The sequence below is a fragment of the Apaloderma vittatum genome, unplaced genomic scaffold (genome assembly GCF_000703405.1).
Source record: "Apaloderma vittatum isolate BGI_N311 unplaced genomic scaffold, ASM70340v1 scaffold36866, whole genome shotgun sequence".
Taxonomy (NCBI): domain Eukaryota; kingdom Metazoa; phylum Chordata; class Aves; order Trogoniformes; family Trogonidae; genus Apaloderma; species Apaloderma vittatum.
In genome coordinates, this window is record NW_009721983.1 from 13,062 (window position 1) to 32,814 (window position 19,753).

The following is a 19,753-nucleotide window of genomic DNA, read 5'->3' on the forward strand; positions in this document are numbered from 1 at the left end:
GAAGACACTAAAAGACCTTATTACTCCAGATTTACATTGCACAAAATAGTAATCTGCCAATGCAGCACTTGACCAATTTTTGGCAAAGCAGCCTAGTACCACCTGAATTCCCATAGCAGAGGATTAAGTAGTGCATGCACTTAGGTACGAAACTGATGGCAGAATTCACCTCATTTCAGAAGCAACTTTGGTTGATTATTTTTAAGTGTAGTAACATATGGTATTATTTATTTCCGTTTTACGTAATATAAGACTAAATTATTTCCAAATTCTCCACCATGCCCAGAATGAAACCGGGCATTTTGTTTTACACAGGAAAAAAAAAAACCACCACCAACAACAACAAAAAAAACCACAAAAAAATCCAGCTTAGCAAGTTTCATGGGTTTATGATACAGAAGCAGTACAAAATGAAAATCCATTAGGTTCCTAAAAACACCAAAGACCCCTAGATCTTGTCATTTGGAGGACTTTTTCTAGCTATCTCAAAGTAAGATGCAGTATTTTGATCTACTCTGAGCTGTAACATCATTGTGACAGACACATGAGAATGCTCTTGCACTTACAGCGGGTTCCCAGGACTCTTCTGAAGGAGTGCTGTTCTGCAAGTACCAGAGTTTCAGCCTCTGCAGAGATACTTACTTGCCCAATACCAAGATCAGGTAATTTTCACTTCAATACAACTGTTTTTCATCAGCTCTGTGGGTCCACTCACAGGCAGTTTTCCAGGTGAGAATGAAGGAGCCAGGTTTAGCCCTATTTCCACACTAGCTCTGCAACCAAGCAATCATTTAATAAACTTTTGACATGCCAATGACTACATTTGGAACTGTTATTTTCAACAGCTCCATACTTTTTTACACAGCATGATATGCATCATCAGCAACACACCATGAAGGAACCAGGGCTAGTCTGGAAATAAAGCATTTTAATGGTTCCAAAATACAGTCATTCCTTGGACACAGAATAACAGTAGTCTTCTGTAACAACATTCCAAGCTTTAGAAGTTAAAAATCACAGGCACTGCTTTTCAATGAGTTGTCTTAAGAATATGGGAAGTTAAAAATCTCAGTATTTTTGTAATCACATACAAGAGATCTAATTTAAGCTTGAAGGAAAGGCAAAACTTTGGTTTGTTTGGGGGTGGGTTTTTTTAGCTACATGATACTGTGTTTACAGGAAAATCAAATCTTGGCTTATTTATAGGGTTAACAGCCTATCCTGCTGAGCTTTGCATTGTCAAGAACTTTTTTGAACACCTGAGGTACATCAAGTGCACTGAAAATACACATTAAAAAAGTTTCATGTCTAGATATAAACACAGAAAAACAACTCAAAACTGCAGATTGAAGAAGCTGTTAATTTTACCAATGTCAAGTAAAACATTATTCCAGGTTTTACTTTCTTTACATATCATTATCTCACTATAACCCTATAAACATTTCCAGAAACATGGAGAAGAGTCAGTCCTGACAGTATTTCCTTCAAGTCAGGCTACATAACATGTCTTAATAGCTTTCTGCTTAGATTAATACTAACAGAAGCACCAAGTGTTGGTTTAATGAATCTGAAACTTAATGTCACTGACAATACCCCAGTCACCATCACAGCACAGCCTGGTAATTTTGTACTGTTAGCCAAGCCTGCTCTTTACAAGAGTGCAACCTCCAAACCACAGGAGATCCGCTTCTTACCAGTTTCTTTATACAGGCTGAAAAAAAGGTAAAAAACCCCAAAAAACCAGAAACAAACACAAAAAAACCTCCACCCAACCAGTTAAACTTCTGACTCACATCTCGCAAAACTCACCAAGTTATTTTGATAGAGAACGTTTTCACTTGCACCACCTGAGTATTTGAAGAAGTCTTAAAAATACACCAACCATGACTTAGAACATTGTGGTCTACAGCTGGATAGCTGAATGACATCAATGACTTCTTTTTCCCTGCAATAGTGCCAAGATGGAACAAGGACTAATGACACAGCATAAAGCTACAGAGCAGTCTTCCAACCCGCTTAACAGCTGATAAAACCTCACTCCCAGAAGCAATGTATTTATTGTTAGATAGTACTCAAGTATTCTGTTGATAAATCAACATGATCCACAGTCATGTGAAGTATGACTACAAAAGGCCATCTACTGTGAATGGGTTCTTAGACTTTCCAGGAAGTTTTCAGACGTGGAGAGAGCCATAAAGTTTTTCTTAATATAATTAAAATTAGAAAACTTGTCTAAAAAGAGAAATATGCATCTGAAGGCAGATGTACCACCTACCATATATCAGCATTGTCCAGTGAAGGAATTACCTTGAGCCACAAGATACAGCAGACCACCAAAAGTTTCAGGTTTCTTTAGGTGCTCGATTTCCCTTGTACTCAGCTAACCCACCAGAAACCGTTAACTCTGACCTCATAGCTGGTTTTGCTGCACTTCATGGCTTCACACAGTCTTCCCCCTACACCCAGCAGCTTGCTTGTAGCAACTAAGTTTTCCGAGACATGGGAATTCTTGGGGTTGTACCTGTGAACACTGGATAAGAACTCAAAAGCCAGAGAGAGCAGTCATTGTAAGCCTCAGTGTACATGTGGCAACAGGACAGGAACTTCACCCAAGCAAAGAGGGCCAGGAGAAAGGCAGTACAGAATAGGTACACAGCAACAGCACCTGTGGATTGCTACACTTGTATAAAAAGGAAGGAAAAAAGGCCACAAGCCCATACAGTGAATATGATGTGTGTTTTATTCTATTTACAATACATTTGTTATAAATATAATACATTTCTTGAAAATCTTGAGTAGATTTTTTTAAAACAGATCAATTGTTATAGTTACATAATAAAGGAAGTGACAATTTAAATGACAATCCTATGGTTGTGAAATAGTGCATTCTGCATTGAGATGAATGAGAAAATACTCAAACTGGTTCAAGAAATTATTTTTGAAACGTCTTAGGTGGGACTTGTATGTAAACCTTGAAAGGTCACCAGTTTCCATAAACATGAAAACTCAAATCAAATTTTTAAACTAAAGAACTGAGAAACAGAAATGGATTTGAGACACCCTTATTGAAATTCACAGTAAGGTTGGGATTTATCATGACTAATGGCTTCAGACAGGAAAAAGCCAAGGATGGTTTTTTCCTGAACCATATCCTAATACAGCCACAAATATTAACACACCATGCTGGAAGTAACAGCAGTCAAGCTGTATTTTTGACAGGGCGTAGGACATACAAGTATGTTCAGATTTGAAGTTAAGAGTATCTTGTGTTATGAGTATCTTAATTACCAGAGAAGAAATATATTATAAAAGGATAAACGTATTTTCAGTCCACGTGCGTTGCATCGAGAAACAAATTTACAAGTAATCTGAGTATTTTGCTATTTTCTTTCCTACACAATCTTTAGTAACAAGTTAGATGTTTGAGGTGCTATTTCCAAAAACTGCAGCAAAATGTCAACCAGCAATATAAGAAAAGAATTCCATTTATTTTGTCTTTTTTAGTGTTTTTTTTTTCAGGAAGTGGTCAGATATCATTGATAATAATCAGTGCAGGCATAGAGTTCTGCTGACTCGTTTCAAACAAAGTAACTTGGTCCGCTAGCTTGGCAAATACTCTGGGGGTTCCAAGATTATAGACACCTGTATGAACAAAACAAGCTTTCAGCTGCAAGCTATAGACCTCCTGGCTTTTAAGTTGAAGCTTGTACTGTGTTTGCCCAAGCCATGTAAAAGATCCATGGATTTCTAGTGCTTCTGAGCTGAAAAAAAGAAGTTAACAGAAGTTATTTCTCTGTTTTTGAAGCCAGTTTAACATACCAGTTTACATGAATCCCTCAATCTCAGGTTTTCCCAAGATTTCAGAATGCACTGTGAGTCTATCACTGGCATCTCACAGAGAGATGCTTGTTTACGCTTTCCAAAAGCTTCTTTTCAAAAGCCAGGAACGGGAAACCAAAGTTCCTATTCTGGCATTATTTGGATGCAATAGTGGCCACTGTCAGTTGCCTCTGATGACTTGGAATTTACCAGGTCTGTTTTACCACCTGCAGTAACTTCCCTTAAGTCACTGCTTTCCTCAAATGCATCATGCATGCTTTGGTCCCCACATCACCTCCATTATCCCTAAGAGATTAAGGGGTTTTTAACAAGACAAAGCTAGACTTTGAAAGGATAGCAGTTACAACCACAGGTATAGACAGAACCGTGTTTAACATTTTAACAAGATTCTAAAAGCAGTTTCAAAAAATAGGACATACCTCTATGTCCTCTTCTCTTACATCTATATTCACAAATACACACACACTGAGACAGAGGACCTGAGGTAGCCTTGGGTATCTTTATGGATCCCTACATCCAGTCATCAGCTCAGTTTAACTCTGGGTTCTCATTTCTTGACAAAGGCTTTTTACTGTTCTTTAATCCACCCTTAAACATATTCCCTCTACAGCAGCTCTCTCCCTTGGCTCAGATGAACGAGCACAAAATTTTAACACATTTATTTGGTTCCTGACATACTGTATACAGAATATTACACAAACATGTATAATGATGAAGCCCAGAGTATATAAATACACTGGAACATATATGTATAATGACGTATTCCATCTTTATTTCTAACTGATATATAACACTAACAATAGATGCAGTAACAAGATGCAAACTGTCACAGTTTTTGGAATACCTACATAAAGGCATTCTTGGGCCTGTCCCATGAGTTAGATCAGAGTGTATGTCACACAGAAATAAACATGGATATACGCTGCTTTAGAGACACTGCACGAATATGCTGTTTTAGGGGTGGGAAGTGTGTTTATTTTTAGGAAGTTTTAAAGCCCATGACTACACCATCCTTTCAAAGATAGGTCTCACAACACTGTTACAAAATGCAACCATCTTGTGAAAACACACCAGATCAACAAATAGCTTCCTGATCTTAACCGATAAATAAGAACAGACTTCAGTCATCTTCTGTCCCGCTTCTGAACCTGTGTATTAGGACCTAGGCTTTTAATTTTTTACTTGCCTGGACAGACTGTTGGCAAGAAACAAATGTTCCCCATGACTAACCCTAACTCAGTGTCTTCACAGTTTGCTTTACCCCTTGACAAGAAAGAACATTAAGTCAGGGATCCCCCAAAGTCTATTTTGTGTTAAGCAGACCAAGCAGCATTATGTCTACTGAGGGGCAGAGGAGAGGTGATGTCACCCAAAGTATAAGTGAGTGACACTTCTGTTAAAACAAAGCAATTGAATTAACAGTGGTTTATTGTGGTACTGAATTCTCTCTCCCACAGAATCCTTAGTAAAATTTTATAGAAAAAATTCACAAAATATTTCCTCAGTGCTAGTATTTTCATACATAATACTACAGTTCTAAGCAAAAAGCCAGCCATAATAATCAGCTGATAAACCTAAGGAGTCTTAAAAATACCTAAGGTTCTGTGATGTTTTATACTAAGTCACATTGCAGGAGGAAGTGCTTGTTTAAACTTCAAAGGTAGCTTCCTACAATTACATATATGAAAATCCAACAACCTACATTTAATAAAGTAAGGTTGCTGAAGCTCGTATTTCACTAGTTCAAAAGCACTTTCACTTTCCTAGAAAAAAAATCTGTAGAGTTTAACTATTCAAATCACAAATAAAAGGTGTCTTAGCAAAAGCCAGAAGCACACTAAATTGAACAAGACTCCCACTTGACTATACAAAGCTTTTATCACTTTCCATTCTTTCAAAATCACTGTTGAAAAAAAAAAAATCCCATTCTAGATATTTAATAGTTAAAACATACAGCACATCCCAAAACTAGCAAGTCATCTCAGAAAATACTGTTTTATTAACATTCACACATTACCTTGTTGTTTTATGCCGCAAATCAATCATTACATCTACGACAGCTTGGGAACAATTGGAAAGGAGGAGAGTGACAGGTACCAGACAGAGGCTGTGAAGAGAAACAGTTCCACAGTAAAGGAAGTCTTAATGATATTCTTCAATACTTAAGAGCATTATTTGAAATTTATCTCCAAGTAATATAAAATTACCATGTAGCTGTCTATTATGCAAGTCAGTGTACACAGCAATCTAATCACATTGACTAGAGTTTCCTATAATACAAGCTATCCATTGAGTTGTGTTGGATCAGTTGAGCCAGATTAAGTTACCAATACTTGATCCAGCTGAGAAAGGTACTATTTATGCTTTTGCTAGTCTTACTTTATAGGAAATCTGTTACAGAAGAGACATTTCAGAACAGCATACCTTGGTGCACAACATCACTCTGAACGCTGCTCAACACATTTTGTCCAGGATAGTCTTCTGCTACACTGTCTCCTGAAGGGGAATTGCTGGCACCTGACTTCAAGTTTCAGCCAGAACAGTGCCCAAACAGAACACACAGTACACATATCTGATGTTAAGCCCTTACTCTGAATAAAACTAACACAGCTAGTTGATATTCTGCTTGTTTACAATGATTATAATTGTTTTTATAAATAATGCTGCAGCAAGAAATACTCCAAGATATTCACATGCAGGTGCACAAACTACTGCAGCTGAAACAGCTCTATCTATGCAACAAGTGATTTGTCTCACTGGAATTCCTCACCGCTGCTTAAAAGTTTAAATATCCTAAACTTACTAAACAAGAACGATTAGTAACTATAACAAGATGAGCACGTTACTCGAATAACGCATGCTTTGTAACTGTCATTTAAACATTTTGTAAGGTGGCATATTTCAATGTTAGATTTTAAAGAAAGAAATCCCTTTTGCCAACTTGCTTATACGAACTGAAATTCTATTAAAAACCTAGAGTTGAATTTAGAAAAAAAATAGAAAAAAGTAATTAGAAGAAAAACAAGTAGAGTTCTTAGATAAAACAACTCCAAGCTGAACAGGCATCTTTATGTTTCAAGTACAACTCATTTCAAGCCTGGAAATGAAACTAGAGGGCTTTGTTCAGATTATCTTAATTTAAACAACTCCTGGATTTTACAGGCTCCAACTAATTCACTCTACCTGTCTGCTTTTTGACAAAGTTTGACTCTGATACTCTTCCAGGAGACCAGCCCCAGTAATCTAATCTGTTACACCTTTCCTTCTGACATAAATCATTACTAGCTGCAGCTAATCATGGCAAGTCAGATGCCACTGTAACACTGCAACTGTCTACTTTGACACCAAAAACAAACTCAAAGGCAGAATATTTCTTTTTCTTTCAGTAAGTCTGCTAGTATTACTAGTTAACATTAAAACTGAACCATGGTATTACAGCCTGTTTCTCTACATGAAACTTTCTTTTCACCTATACAGTTCTGAAGCAGTGAGTTTAAGAAATGAGCAAGATTTCAACCTTGCATACCAGAAGTTTATCTTTTGTATCACATCTACTTAGCATCACTCAACAAGATTTATGTCAAACTGATGGTATTTCTAAAGTTTCTGAGGATAACATTGCACATACCTTTTTTGATGAAAAGAATGATTGAAAGACTCTGGATAATGAAGACTTGTCTTGATAAGATTAGACAGCTGCTCTGGGGTTGGTCTTGCAGGTACTGGTGTGTTTTCTGATTGAAAAAACTTTAAGAGAACCATTTCTGGTAATTCCTAAAACACAATTTCAGAATGATATTTAAAACACTGACATAAGACCCTGTGCAACATAACACAAGAAATACAGTCACAAAAGCTACAATTTACCATTATGAACTACAGCTCCAGGGAAATAGGTCTACAGAATCATAACCTTACATTTTTTTCCCCAATATTTAAGTGTGCTAGAGGAGGAATCGATATGATTTATCTGTTACCATTTTTTGAGACAGAGATTTCATAGCTGCTTGTGAAAAAACTACTTGTGCCAAGTTTCACAAAACCATGCCATTGTCATAGTGGTTTCTTTCTATGAAAGAGAGGCAGCATTTACACAGTTCCCTGTTTGGCAACTGTACCTAAAAGTAGTAATCCATCACCTGCTCTGGGAAGTTCACAACAGAAAAGCCAATAGCCAAGTTTCCCAAAAACAGATGCAAAGTAAAGCAAACAGAAGTTCATAGTAACATGGTAATAAGTACAGAAGGATTTAATAATGCAGAGTATCTTAAAAATTGAATAGCGAGCTCTTGCAGACAGGAAAGTTACCTTCATCCCCAGCTGAAAGTCAAAGTCAAGCATTAACACACTACTTGGTATTCATCCTAACCCTGTGGGCAGCATCAATCTCTGAAGCAGAGTAAACCAGATAGTACCAAGAGATGCAACACCAAATGAGGCAATCGGGCTGCATTTGGTCCAGCATTACAGCACTATTGGAACTGTCCAACATCATCTAATCTGCTTTGCAGAGAGGATTTATTTGGGAAGGGACTGCATTTCACTACACCCTTGTGAATCTATTCTGCAAAAAGGCCACCTTTAGAAGAAGAAAAAAAACAAGAAAAATTTGCAGCAATAAGTATGACCAGCTACTAAAAGCAAGCAAAAGAAGATTTTAAAAAGCCACCCGTGAATCAGTGCAGTGTAACAAAGTAATATTTTTTGTTTAAGGGTGATGGATTGTACCTTCTAAGTTGAAAAGAAATACTATAGGCAAAAACTGACTCTATATAACAGATACACGGCATTCTACAGAATGTATGAACATCTCAGTCACTGTTTGCCTGTGCCAGTAATACCAGAAAGACATCAAACATTTTATCAAGCTTGAAATTCTTTCATCTTGAAAGGAACAGTAGGTTTTTCTTAAAAGTAATTTAAGAAGAAAATAAGATATTTTACAGTAACCATAAAATATAGTTTAACCAATGAATTTGGTATTTCCACCTTACCCTACGGGCATCTAACTTGATGAAAACTGACAGCATGAAACACATGGGCCTCCAGAAATGAGATTATAGGGTTTTAGTTAAATTGATCTTTCCCCTCAAATCACCGTTTAACCAATTATTCAATGCTCTCTTCAACCACACATCAACATCCTGCACACTGTAGTGTGCCCTCGAGTCAATTACCTGTTCCAAGTCCTCCCAATCAGAATTCCCGAGTATTTTTTTAAAACCCTACAAAAGACAAATATGAAGGTTTATCTCTGCAGACAAGAACATCATGAAATGCAGCAGGAACATTTACTGGTCAAAGTGCAGAGTGCCATTAACATTTCAAACCTTTAGCCCTAATATTACACCTCTGTTGAAGGATTGGAAAGCAGTAAGATTAACCATTTAACATCACAGAGCTAAACCTTAATTCCAACCACCTTCTGGGTGTCAGATTCAGAAAAAATGTCTGTGTCTCCAAGTCCAGCTGCTCAAAGTCTAGGATTCTTTGTAATTGTGCACCTCGAACAAACACTAAAGACAAAGCACTGAGCACACAATACTCTTACCTAATGCTTGAGGAGGGAATTAAGCACTTCTAAAATGATGTGCACACAGATTAGGGAGCTACCTAGAGATGGCCAATAAGAAATAGTAACTTTAAGGATGCATTAAACTTCTGCCCTGCTCTGGAGCTTGGGAAATTGAATCAAGGCACCAAACGGAATCTGCATCAAGCAGATAAGACTTTTGGTTATTTACACTTAGAAACAAAAGTAAAACTAAATTAGAATTAAATGGGTATTTTTTTGATAAGCTCCTAGAATACCAGCCCAAACAGAGTTGTGCGTTTTGGAAGGCAAACCCAGAAAGTTCCAACACCTAAAGTTTCTGACACTTAAAACCTCTTCATTATTGTAACTTGCAAAGCCTCCCTAAGTGCCACGTCCAGCAGACAACAAGCACCATATATCGCATACGAGAATGCTACAGCAATGGTTAAGACGTTCCCTTTAAAAAAAAAAGGGCTTGAGTTGTAATTTGAAGGTCTCATCCATACATACTGGTAGAGGTACAGATAAGCTTGTCTAAGAAGAGCCTTTGTCATAAAAAGAATTTGGAAGAACTGTACAGGTGCAGAGGGAGAGTGGTTTTTTGCTACTGTTTTAAATTTTACAGCTGCATTTTTAAGCTTTTAGAGTTTTGACTAGAAACATCCAACAGGCATTAGCAGCACCACACTCCCAGGAACTACAAAATGCAACTAATGCTACGTAAGTTGTTTTTATTTTTAGAAAGCTTTTTGCTGTTCAAAGCCATCTGCAGAGGCCAGTTTCAAACAAATATTCTTTAAAATGAGACACAAGCTTACTGTTTCAAACAGAATAATCTCCAGGACTTTTAGGAGTCTGATGTTTTGCTACTTTGAAACAAAAATTATATACTATCCCTACTCATACTTCTGAAACGCCGTTATCAGTCACAGTGGTTTTCGATAACTCCTGCAACTGTACTAAGCTGAAAGCTGGAAAAGACAGAATTTACACCATTTGAAACACCTTTTGCATTATCTGACAGATGTAATAGACAGATCTACCCATAATATATCCCCTTAATCTCTCAGAATGTACTTTCAAACCAGAAAGTTCTTCCTTCCCACGAGATGGATGTAAATGATGGTATCTTCACATGCAGTCATTTTAAGGGACTTTTCAACATAATATTCAACAACATAAGTTTTTCAATTTCAAAATCAATCTTCTCAATGACTGGGTCAATGTGCTATTAAACACATCTAAAAGTTAAGCAGCACAATTTGATTTTCAAGTTGTGTGAAAAATCAGAATATTTGCCCCATAAATCACAAGTTACACATAGTCACAAGGATTATTAACATTCTCAGTCAAGTGTGATGCACAGCACAGAAGAAAACCTAAACAGGAAACTACTTGAACAATGCTAAGCACAAGTAAAAGCATTGTGCTGCTTAACACATGAAAGCAACAGACTAAGAATGAGATAAAGAGATCCTAGAGCAATGCTTCTTTCTCCCTTTCCCATTTTAGATCAGAAAACTCCCATCTTAAAACCTCAGGTTTAAGTCCGTTTCCTTCACAGTGTAACTCATCTACATTCAAACTCCTAACTACAGAAATTATGACTCCAGAAACTGGGTTTTATAAGATACCAGTAGTAACACATTTGAAAAATGCAACTATCTCTGCGGTCCATCAATGGGTAAAGCAGCAGCTGTAATTTTTCAGCTAATTAGAAGATTTCATTTATGACAGTAACACAAGTCAGTCCTCCCAAATTGGTACAGTAACTGGTACATTAATTGATGTAACAGGGGGGGGAAAAAAAACAACACACCAAAAAGAACCCAACAAAACTAAACATCAAGAGCTGAAGTGTAAGGTTTTTTTACCCTCAAGAATTCTGTTTTCCCTCTACCAATTCAATTTTAAAGAGTCTTAAATTCATTCCAACAATCTGTGTTGTTTCTAGCAACCCTTCCCACATATTCTGTAAAAAAAAGTCCTGAACTAGCAAAAGGTGTCACTTCTGGTAATTCACTGTTAAGAAAAATAAAATTTAAACCCTACCTTTCAAAAATTCCTACCTGAACCCAAATTGTTGCTACCTAAATTGCTTCTATATTAAGAAAAGGATTACCAAGAATTATCATATCTGAAATGAAACATTGTCAAAATCCCTGCATCCATACTGTGGGCACTTTAGGAATTTTACTTTGGGCTAGCACTGACCTAATCCACAGGACTAAATGAGCAGCCCTGGGGCACATACAGGTTAATTCTGTCTGGAAGGTATCCACTTTGAGCATCACAAGACCACTTCACAATGAAAACAGAGGGCTGTACACAGGGACAATATCTCACCAAAAAAAAAAAAAGTATGCCTGATCTAAAATACACTCAGACACTTTACCTCATCTAGAACTCAGTCAAAACTAAGTTTGCACTGACACTAATGTGTTCTAGAAGTACAGACACGCTATTCCCAAAATGCCGGCCCGCTCACATGAGACTAGGATTGAATTCTCCAGATTAGAAAAATATGGGAAACAGCAATAAGAAGTTATATTGACCAACAGCTCTGGCTGTGAATAGATGCTTCAAATATTTGAAGTTTTTGCCTTGTTCCTAATTTGAGGTAGAGAGGCCAAGAACAAGAAACAGAATAGCTGTATTCCAGATGCAATCATAAACTGAACTTCAATTCAAACAGCCTGATGTCTGAAAGCAAGTTTCAGATGAAAAACAACCCACGGTAGTTCCATTGTCAAAAGAGAAAACAGAAAGAGAGAGAGAGAGAAAATAGAAAGCCAGAGAAAAGAGAAAAAAAGAGAAAAGGTATCTAAATGTTTTTAGTGAGGCTCTTACTACTTGAGTGAAACAGCTACTGCTAACATATCTGCTCAGACCTATTCACTTTAAGACCTTATGTAATTTATTCTTCACATACCACTGCTAGTGACTGTAACATATTTCTTTGTGTCATTTTCTGTGCTTCTGATTTAAGGAAACAAGGTATCTTTAGAATTTTCCGATGTTTAACAAGAGGCTATTTTTTCAAAGATACGAGCTGTCTATATGAAACAAAGAAATGCTTTAACAGATTCAATACTCTTCAAGAGTTCCTTCAGCATACTATGCGTTATGATTCCAAACTTCTAGAACACAAAGATTTAAGTAGTACATCACCTAAGTCTATTGTGTCCAGCCACAAATGCTCAAAAGCAGTGTTACTCAGTTAAACAACAACAAAAAAAAACCCTGAACCAGAAAAATCTGTATTCAGTGGCAGTAAACCAGTAAGCTTCAAAGTCATAGTTACCATTGTCTTGCTGAAAATGAAAAAACTGCAGAAGCTGTATTTTGAACAGACATGGGAAGAAAAGAAAGCACATGCATTTGAGCATCTAGGTAAAAATCTGCATAGAATTTTACTATTACTTTCTTTTTATGTGGGTGCATGCAGAAATTTTACACAGAAAAAGATTTTAAGCCTCCCCCAAGCCCCAGTATCTCATGGTTTTACAGAAGCAAGAGGTTTTATTTCGATTGTATCAAATGCTATGGCAAGTTATGCTACTGCTATACAGGAATAATTGTATCCTGCTGTTTGTTCCACATTCCAGTTGCAGGCATTATATCTTCCACAATGAACCTAGCAGAAGTAACCATCTGTCCTTGCACCCAAGTCACCAGCCTAACATCTTGGCATTGGCACACGGCAAAGATGACTTGAAATCCTGCACCCAACTACCCATCTATTGGCAACCGCTGAAAGAACTTGAAACAAAACCGTGCCAATGAATACAGGTCTCCTGATCTACTACAGTGATTTGCTACTGCTTTGTTTCCCTGGACAGTTCTAGAAGCTTCTATAAATCCAAACTGAATCCTTAAAAGCTGGCAAAGAACTACTCTGAGATATACCATAATTGACAAAGTAGCAGAGGCCAACCAGTACATAGAATTTAACCAACATAAAGCAAGCTAACTTGATTTGATATTTTTCAACATAGTTATCTGATAAATTCAGTTAAGATTTGAGTCAATTTTCAGAGGGCTAAAAAAAGAACAAAGAAGGTATAGACAGAAATCCTGCTTGTGTTTTCTACAGGTCTACTGTGAGACTGTTCTTGGTTGGCAAGTGCTGTACTGCTAGAACAGACACAAAAATTCCCTTGCTGGCTGCAACAGCAGGAAGCAGAAACAGCTCAAGTCAAGACGTCACTGAGGAGCAGCAACTAGAACACAAGAAATGCAGGGACTGGGCTCTTACATACTGGGTGACACTCTGTTGAGAGTCTGCAAGCACATTTATTTTTTCAGACCTAAGCAGCCCTTTACCATTTAAGAACAGGTAACCAACACACGCTGGTAAAAACTATGCATCACCATCTCCCTCTGCTGTCTAGAGCACAAAACACAACTAAATCCTATACTGTCAGCACAAGGTGTTCAGGAACAGTTAATAGAGTTTTCCACTCTGCAACTTAGAGGATAATACAGATTTCCAAGACAAACTATTCAATTGCTACATTTTAAGACTCAACCCTATATATTGAAAGTGTTAAGCTTGAATTAATGTTTGGGTTTGGAATTCCCCGCCCCTTTTCACTGCTTGTCTAACTTTAATACAAGAGCAAGATAATTCAAAGAAAATATGTAAACTTTAGTAGGTTAAGTATACTATTTCATCTGCTTAATCTCATTTAATCCTATTTTGGGTATTCTTTTAATTCTTATATGGGGAGTAAACAAAGTAAACTGCTGCAAAGTCTCAAATCACTTAATTTGTTACACCTTGCCTCTCATCTCAAAGGAGTTTATCTACTCTCCTCACAGTATAAAGTGCCAATTAAAAAAAAAAATAAAAAGAACAAATGAAATTTCTCAATTCTTAGTTGTCCTGAGATTACAGACTCTTAAAATCCAAGCTAAATGTAAGATCTGGTTACCACGAGGACACAAAATTTACACATTTATTAGAAACAATCACCACTACTCTTAGACTAGATTTTAACTGTATCACAATGAAAGTGTGGTTTTGCTTCCACGGTACAGAATGCTTCAAAGGAAGCATGTGCCTCATGCTGAAGCAAGTGAATAGAATAACCAACGTAGAATCTGTTCAAATATAGTTGTAATAATAATTATTGCTAAGAGATTATTGACAGAAAACTCTCACATATTAGCACATATTCATCAAAACAAATTAAGGGCACATTCGGGTTCTCCTTGTTCCTGGTGGCAGGATTCATTTTTTTTAGCTTGAAATTGTATTTTATGCAGACAACTGCAGTTCCAGTGCAGTCAACAACAACAACAAAAAAAAGCAAATTCCTACCCCTAGCATCCTCATTTGTTTATTTTAGGATGTAGATGTCATTAATTCCTACTTTTCTCCCCATTCATTTCCTAGAGCCAGACCTAAGCAAGATCAGAAGTGCACAGTATTTTCCCTCCCAACTTTAGATGTCTACAGTGTGATCTGCTGTTCTACACCTTAAGACAGTAAAGATAATGCAAGAGTGAGCAGCTGTCACTCAACTAATACAGTCTAGTATTGTTATATATACCTTGAGCCCACATGTGCAAGGTTTTTTGGGGGCTTGAGGGGGTGTTAAGTGAGAAAAATCTTCAAACATTAAAACTTAAACTGTCCTGTTTTTCAGCAGAGATGAACACCAGCCAGCTTAGCTCAAACTACATGCCCTCTTTGATCTATTCCCGTCTACTTCATAGTGTGAAGAACTAAATGGAAAAGACATCTTAATGACGCAAAAGTACTTAAAGGGTTATGAACAAAAGCCAAGGCCACAGCTTCAGAGTAACTCACTACTTATGTTATAGCATAAGCATAGAAACACGCATCTGTCCTATATTGCTTTCTTGACAAAATTAACACTGCAACTTTGAATAAGAAAAGCTCGCTAAAAGGTATATATAAAGTCTACAACATTGGTAAAAACATAACGAGAATGGCACCAAAGCAAGAAGGAACAGCAATGTACCACTCAGCAGAAGCCTAAACAAGTACAAGACTTCTTTCTTTTCTGTTTTGCATATTAGTCGTCCTCACATACATAAATTGCACCTAGCATAGATGTTTTTACAGAAACTTATTTATAGCTTCTGCAGTTGTTACTGACACACCAGGAGACATCCACCAAAATAGTATCTTACAGATGCTATTTTCTTTGAATAATCAAACAGGCTATTAAACTTCAAAGTGAAATAATATGCTATTAATTGATCAATTCCAATGGAACTTTAGATCTTTTTAACTTCTCCAGTGTTTCTGCTGTTCTAACATTTTACGCTACAGGCCTTAAAAGTAGCACTCACAGCAGAATTTATAAAATTTATTTTGTAACACTTAAATTCCACCATTTTACTATTAACTTTGTTATGAAGTAATCATTAACTCTGACTTAACGTCATTAATAAGCTCCTAACTCTACCTTGAAATACCACAGAACAGTTTAAACAACAGCATAGCAGTATACTCACTTGTACATTGCTTTTCTCATTCTCAAACTGAGCCTGCTATTTCAACATAGATCACTAATCAAAGCTGAAGTAAGTGCAAATTATTTAGCAATAGCAAATATATCTGATGTTACATTCTACAAAAGCATGCATAGTGATTCCACTTAATTCACAAAATGACACATCAAGCCTATTTGGGGAAAGAAGTAATTTGTAAAGTACAACTTCACATTAGATTACCTGCTTCTGCGGAAATGAAAAAGCCTCCTTCCCAACTGTATTAAGGGCAACATGATGCTGGCCCTCCAAAATCAGCTGCTTGTTGTCTTCCACAACATATGCCTACAGAATATAATACAAAGATATTAGCAAACCAGAAACTGTAATAAGCTTCATAATACACAACTACTGAGCTTCCCCCTTAACTTAAGCGGAAGATGTCTTAGTGCTCAAAACCTAAAGGCTAGCATGACATCTACTTTATGTGTATGCTTTTAACTTTGAAAGCACAGACAACTTGCTGAAGTTTAGACTTCTGATTTCCACACTTAGTATCTGCATTCTAGTAAATGAGATCATCCTCTTCAAAGCAGACTGGGTCACTCTTCAGAGTTCTGATAAAAGCAAGTGTCACATTAACAAAACTCTTGGTTTAACATCTTCTCTTTTTAAGAGAATGCAAAACTATTTAAGCATATTTATTAGTTATAGCTATTAAGACTGTCTTTGCTTCTTGACCATATTTCAGTTCTTTTGCCTGTATTAAAAAAAAATAATAATCCCTAAGTTCTGTATGAATACATTTGAAAGTTCAGGATGCTATATTAAATTATTTTCTAAGTCATATTTTACAGCCAAGTTACCAAAGGCCACAAAACATACATACCTTCCAAAGCACAACAAGGTTCAAATCTACTTCACTGCACCTTTGTATCAATCTGACCGTCTCATCAAATGATTGTTTCACAGCCCTTTGAGATGCATGAGTGTGAGATTGCACATGTGTTCTTTTAAATTCAGAAGATAAGCTTTGAAAAAAAAAGTCTGCACAGGGACTGGCTGAACTTATTATCTGCAAGAAAAAAAACAAACAAGAAAGTGCTCTCAAAACAGGATATAAGCTGACACAATTTACTCTATTAGAGCTCAGCATTGTAGTATTTCAGTTCCATTACCTTGCTTTGCTTCCCTTTGCAAACCTACAGAATGCTACAGGTCTTGGTTTCCAAGCTTGTACTCTTAGAGATCAGCCCTGCCTACTGAGCTGCCTCATCTAACACAGCGAAACAGAGCTACAGATCACTGGCCGAAAACTACAAATACGAAACTTGGAAATAAAGGCTTTGATTATTACCACGAGACACCCTACAGGGATACATTAAATGTAGTGGAGAGGGTTGAAGTGTCCAGCTCACAAAGTAATTCACATACAAGTTATTATTGCTTATTAATATTTTCCTCATGTTAGCTAGAATAATTCAGCAAAGTTAGGAATGCACATTTTGCTAGCAAGAGAAAAGATAACAGATTGCAGAGGATATTCTACTGTGTAAGTGGCAGGCAGTGAGTAGTACTATGCTGTATGTCATCATGTGTGCTGAGCTTTTACAACACTTGGGAAGTAAGGAGCGGTTTTAAGACTGACAGCAATGATACCTGGAGACAGCAGTGTAAGTAAAAAAAAAATAATTCAGTTTTCTAACATCTCCTTTTCAGAAATGTTAGCCTTTCCAGAATATGCTGTTGTGGAGGTGGCAATAATTGCATCAGCAGAATACTCATATCCAGGGAGACAGTCTGCTTTTGAAGTAACTACCCTGAACGGATGGCCATCTCCCCATCAGAGAACATTTTCTTACAAGAAAGCTCAAGTTCACGCAGCTCATCCAACTTTAAAAATGCAAAGAGGGATCATCTATCTCAGATTTTAGTCCTAACTTCAATTTACATGGCTATAAAATGAAACAGTGGCAAGTAGGTTTTCTTTGGCTTTTAAAAGCTGGACACTCAACATAAAATAAACAATTTAACATCCAGCTAACTAAATCCACTATGCTAACAGAGACTTCTGATCTGATGCCAGTGGTCTACATTCCTCAGGTTTTGGAAAAGCATTTCCTGTACCAAGATAAAGGATTCTTCAGAAAATAAATACCTGTATGCTTAAAAGGAGCATAATACTCTAGAACCTTAAACTTTAAGAAAAATTAAAGAAACAGACTTCTTGAACTGATTACAACCTACATTAGTGGTTCAGAAATTCTGGTACCTACATATATTAGAAGTTTCCAGATTATTTTTAGAATAAGCTATATTTAGAATTTTTAACTTATCTTAGTTAAAATGTAATTAAGAAAAATAAAGGAACAAGAATGACATCCACAGATGCATACTAGAAAACTAGAGGGCTGGGATATATTCAAAAGAACTGCTTCTGAAGAGTTGGAAAGGAAGGAAAAATGTCAGCAAAAAAGTCAGCATCACAATGTGCTCCCAAAGTAATTCTTTTGTGGAGTTGGGAACTTAACATTCCTAACTACCCACCAGTCTATGCTACGTAAAAAAAGAGAGCTGACAGAATACCAATAGTTTATAACATGCAAAACTCAACATTTTAACTAAAGAAAAAAACAACAACCACCACTGTTACCCATATTTATGTTTTAAAAAAGGCTTTCCCTGGGACACTTGCACATGAAAAGCATGTAGTTTTACCAGTTCACCTACCTGTTCATTTCCAAAGACAATGTCTGCAAATGTGTAATTTTCTAAAGAATAGAAAGAGAAGGTATTGTTTCAGCATCATGAGAAGTTACAACTGCAGCATACAGCATCCAAATAGTATGTTCTTCAAAAAGTTACCACATTCAGGACACCACCTACCTTCTGAGGTTTTGCATCTTACTGCTTTAAAGCATAACTTTGCTCTCTCTCTGCTGGCAAGTTTAGTATCTGAAAGAAAAAGGTTGCAAGATTTTTTTTCCCCCTCAACATAATCAGAGCCTCTCCCCATAAGCCAAAAGTCAGCCTTTGAACTTCACAAGTAAGAAATACACTGATGATTCTCAAGAAGTAAATCTAATCAAGCACAGCAACTGCACAGGACTAAAGAAGATGCATCTTCTGCTGATCTCTTCCACTTACTTCTAGAGCAGGAAGTGAGCCATAACATATAAAAGAAACGCAGAGAAAGAAGGAAGCAACAGAAGACAAAAGATTCTGTTTATCTGACTGATTTACACTCCATACATGAGGAATACATTTCTAGACTAATTTTTAAGTATGTAATGTGTCAGCATACAAGTAAAGATAATTTGTTAGATTCAGCAGCAGCATTCTTTTTGCCTGGGATAGTTACCCTTTTCAAAAATTACCAGCTTGTACAAGGTAAGGTAGAATACAGCACCAACAATTCTGCTGTATTTCTAATAACTGAATAGAGCATTTGTCAAATATTCTGTTGATCAGTTAAATTTAACACTGATATAAATAACTACAAGGAATACTGAAACATTTCTTGCGAGGCAAGTTATCAGCCAACTCAAATACAGGTTTCTCTAAATCAGAGGAAAAAATTTACAAGTAAGTAAAGCCCATTTATAAAAATTAATGTAGTTTGAAAGTTATCTATCAATATACTTTTCTTGAAACATGAACAGAAGAAGGGCTGTAGTATATTTAAAAGGGATAAAGTTTTCAGAATTATTTTGAAAGCCAAATTCAACTCCTTGAAATATTTGAACTGTTCTTCTCAGGAAGAAGCTAGACTTGCCATCCTTTGGGTGATACACACCTTTGTCTTCAGAGATGTTAACAGATTTTTGAAGCTTCCAGTGCTTGCTATTACTTGAAACTTGCACTATATGAAACTCTTTAACACCAGTCTCACTCTAAGGAAAAAAGAAA

General features: G+C 36.5%; 1 protein-coding gene across 1 annotated transcript in view; it reads right to left on the reverse strand.

Annotated features, from left to right (window-relative positions):
* Positions 1-2,717: 2,717 nt before the first annotated feature.
* Positions 2,718-19,753, reverse strand: part of TRAPPC8 (trafficking protein particle complex 8) — a gene marked incomplete at its 5' end in the record, with an annotated part of 42,999 nt that continues 25,963 nt past the window's right edge. Inside the window, 9 exons of the mRNA XM_009871589.1 lie at positions 2,718-3,761; positions 5,858-5,947; positions 7,469-7,614; positions 9,018-9,065; positions 16,088-16,189; positions 16,734-16,919; positions 18,575-18,615; positions 18,731-18,799; positions 19,641-19,737. Of these exons, the coding sequence (XP_009869891.1) occupies positions 3,527-3,761; positions 5,858-5,947; positions 7,469-7,614; positions 9,018-9,065; positions 16,088-16,189; positions 16,734-16,919; positions 18,575-18,615; positions 18,731-18,799; positions 19,641-19,737 (1,014 nt within the window). The remainder of the gene's footprint in view (positions 3,762-5,857; positions 5,948-7,468; positions 7,615-9,017; positions 9,066-16,087; positions 16,190-16,733; positions 16,920-18,574; positions 18,616-18,730; positions 18,800-19,640; positions 19,738-19,753) is intronic.